Here is a 2,678-nt window from a genome sequence, read left to right as displayed (position 1 = left end):
GTATTTTCTTAATACCTTGTACATATATTTCTGTACTTAACCACTTTTCACAATTCTAGGTTTACATGTCTGTAGTTCCTGATTAGTCTTGAAGGCTTTTAAGTGTATGAATTCAAGTTTCCTTATGTGTTTGCATCTCTATCTCCTTATAATTTCTGTACTTATTTAATTGTTCATAAATCAGTATATAGCACAATTCTTGGTACAAGGTAAAAATCCAATGAATGCTGTTTGTGAAAGTGAATCATTCATCTTCTTTTGGTAAAGGTCAGTGTTATTTCCTTACCTCTCTTCCATCTAACTCATGACTTTGCTGAACATTTTCTCACATACAGTATTCTTTTTACTGCATTTTTCACATCTTTGTTTCTTAATGTGTAGATCAGAGGGTTAAGGGTGGGTGTGACAATTGTGTAAAAGAGTGTAAGGAACTTCCCCTCATCTTCAGATGTGCTATTCTGTGGCTTCATGTACATATAAATGATTGTTCCATAAAACAGAGTTACTACTGTGAGGTGGGAACCACATGTATTAAGGACCTTACGCCACCTTGCTGTTGACTTGATCCTCATGACAGCTTGAGTGATAATTGCATATGAGATGAGAATTAGAGATAGAGGTACTAGAAGAAATATCACTCCAAGAGCATAGACGATGACCTCAATTACTTTTGAGTAGACACAAGCCAACTTGAGCAATGCTGGCATCTCACAGATAAAATTATTCACCTCCCGGTGCCCACATCTTGGCAACTTCAAAGTCAGGGAGCAAAGAATTAAGGCACTGCCAAGACCACCTAACCAGGCAGTGAGCACCATCTTCTGGCAAAGCTGAGGGTGCATTACTATTGTGTAGTAAAGAGGTTGACAGACAGCAGCGTAGCGGTCATAGGCCATCACAGCTAGGAGAAGACATTCTGTGGCTCCAAAGTCAAGGGCAAAGAAGAATTGGAGCACACACCCTCCATAGGTAATAGACTTTGTTGGACCCCATAGATTTACCAGCATCTGTGGGATAATGCTAGTTGCATAACAGAGATCCAGAAAAGACAAATTGGATAGGAAGAAATACATGGGAGTATGGAGCTGGCTGTCTAGGTTAGATACAAGGATGATGGTTGTGTTTCCTACCAGAGTCACAATATAGAAGACGAAGACAACCCCAGAGATGATGTGTTCTACCTGGGGCTGATTAGAAAACCCCAGCAAGATGAAGTCTGCTGTGGCACTTCTGTTGTTTGTGTTCATGACTCCCTATGAAGGTCTAGGAGATAATACCATGGTAATAAAAAAATAGCATCAGGTTTAGGTAGAAATAAAAATCTCTGAAATTTGCATGAGTATTCCCATTTCAGTTGTTTGTGTGCTCTCTCCCGTTCAGAACACTTCTTTTAACACTCTGTGTCTGTGTTCAAAGACTCTCTGTGTGTACTCATAACCAGAGTGGTTCTAAAAATAATATGGTAGGAGCACCTGGGTGGCTCACTTGGCCAAGTGTCTGACTTCTGCTCAGGTCATGATCTCACAGCTTGTGAGTTCAAGCCCTGTATCAGGCTCTATGCTGACAGCTGAGAGCTTGGAGCCTGATTCAGATTGTGTCTCCCTCTGCCTCTCCCCCCACCCATGCACGTGCTCTCTCTCTCTCCTTCAGAAATAAAAATTAAATATTTAAAAAAATAAAAATAAAATGTAAACCCTATCACACTGAATTGCAAATCATTGAAAAGGGTAATATGCCATGACACTTATGTTTCCGTGTTTTCTGGGTAAACAATAAATCCATAAATTTAATGATATAATTTAGGAGTGGAACATAGTTTGAGTTGTTACTTCATGAAGTTATGATGTAAACGTTAGTTTATAATGACAATTTTTTTCCCTTATCAAAAGAGGGGAGTTTGAGGTAAAAAATGAGCAATTTTGTTGGGATAAACACCACTGTTTGATAGTAGAATCACTTTCTATAATCACTTACATATGTCTGCATGCAGGCATTATCTTCACCCTCACCACCAATCTCCTCCTCATGTTTTCCCTCTATTCAACATTTCAGACACTGATGTTCCTGTATCAATTTTGGACTTTTTCACTATTTTGTCCTGTTTTTGTGAATGTGTTTTTGTTTCCAAGAAACAAAAAATCCTCCTTCTTAACCATTATTCACATGTACAGTGGCCCTGTATTTCTTAGAATATCTTTCATTACTGCTATTATACCTCTTAAATAGACTTACTGATTTGTTGCATAGTTAAAAATTGAATTCCAGAAGCATTTGCTTACTACATACACACATCAACAACCTATGTTAGCTTCTACACACTAGGCCATTCAGAAGAATTGGCAAGATAGATAACTTGAACAAAAAGCAGTTCATTAAGTAATCAGGAAGTTCTTTTTCCTCATGGAATTTACCAATAATATGAGCTGATCCTCTGGTCGCTTCAGAACTCGATAGGTAAAATTTCACTTCAATTCTGAAAGAATACAGAAAAGGGATAAAGAATACATAAATTTCACTCTCTAAATATTTTATCATATCATTAAATAGATGGAATGTTTAATGTCTGAATCAGTCCACTAATTTATTTTAATTTTTAATTTTTAATTTTTTCATTTATAATTTTTCTGCAGATAATTTCTGACCACGAACTTCAGAATTAAGGTTTTTATATTCATAGT

The 2,678-nt window shown here is 36.9% G+C and overlaps 1 protein-coding gene across 1 annotated transcript; it reads right to left on the bottom strand.

The window, feature by feature from the left end:
* Positions 1-302: 302 nt before the first annotated feature.
* LOC131515527 (olfactory receptor 2W1-like) lies at positions 303-1,247 on the bottom strand. Its single transcript, XM_058736232.1, has one exon. The coding sequence runs from the start codon at positions 1,245-1,247 to the stop codon at positions 303-305; it is 945 nt and encodes a 314-aa protein (XP_058592215.1).
* Positions 1,248-2,678: the final 1,431 nt, after the last annotated feature.

Source organism: Neofelis nebulosa, chromosome 6 (assembly GCF_028018385.1).
Source record: "Neofelis nebulosa isolate mNeoNeb1 chromosome 6, mNeoNeb1.pri, whole genome shotgun sequence".
Lineage (NCBI taxonomy): Eukaryota > Metazoa > Chordata > Mammalia > Carnivora > Felidae > Neofelis > Neofelis nebulosa.
Note: the sequence above shows the minus strand (reverse complement) of the source record. Positions and strands in the feature narration are given on the sequence as shown.

What these genes read in the sequence shown, in the direction of transcription:
- LOC131515527 (XM_058736232.1), bottom strand. Translation starts at nt 1,247, where the DNA reads ATGAACACAAACAACAGAAGTGCCACAGCAGACTTCATCTTGCTGGGG.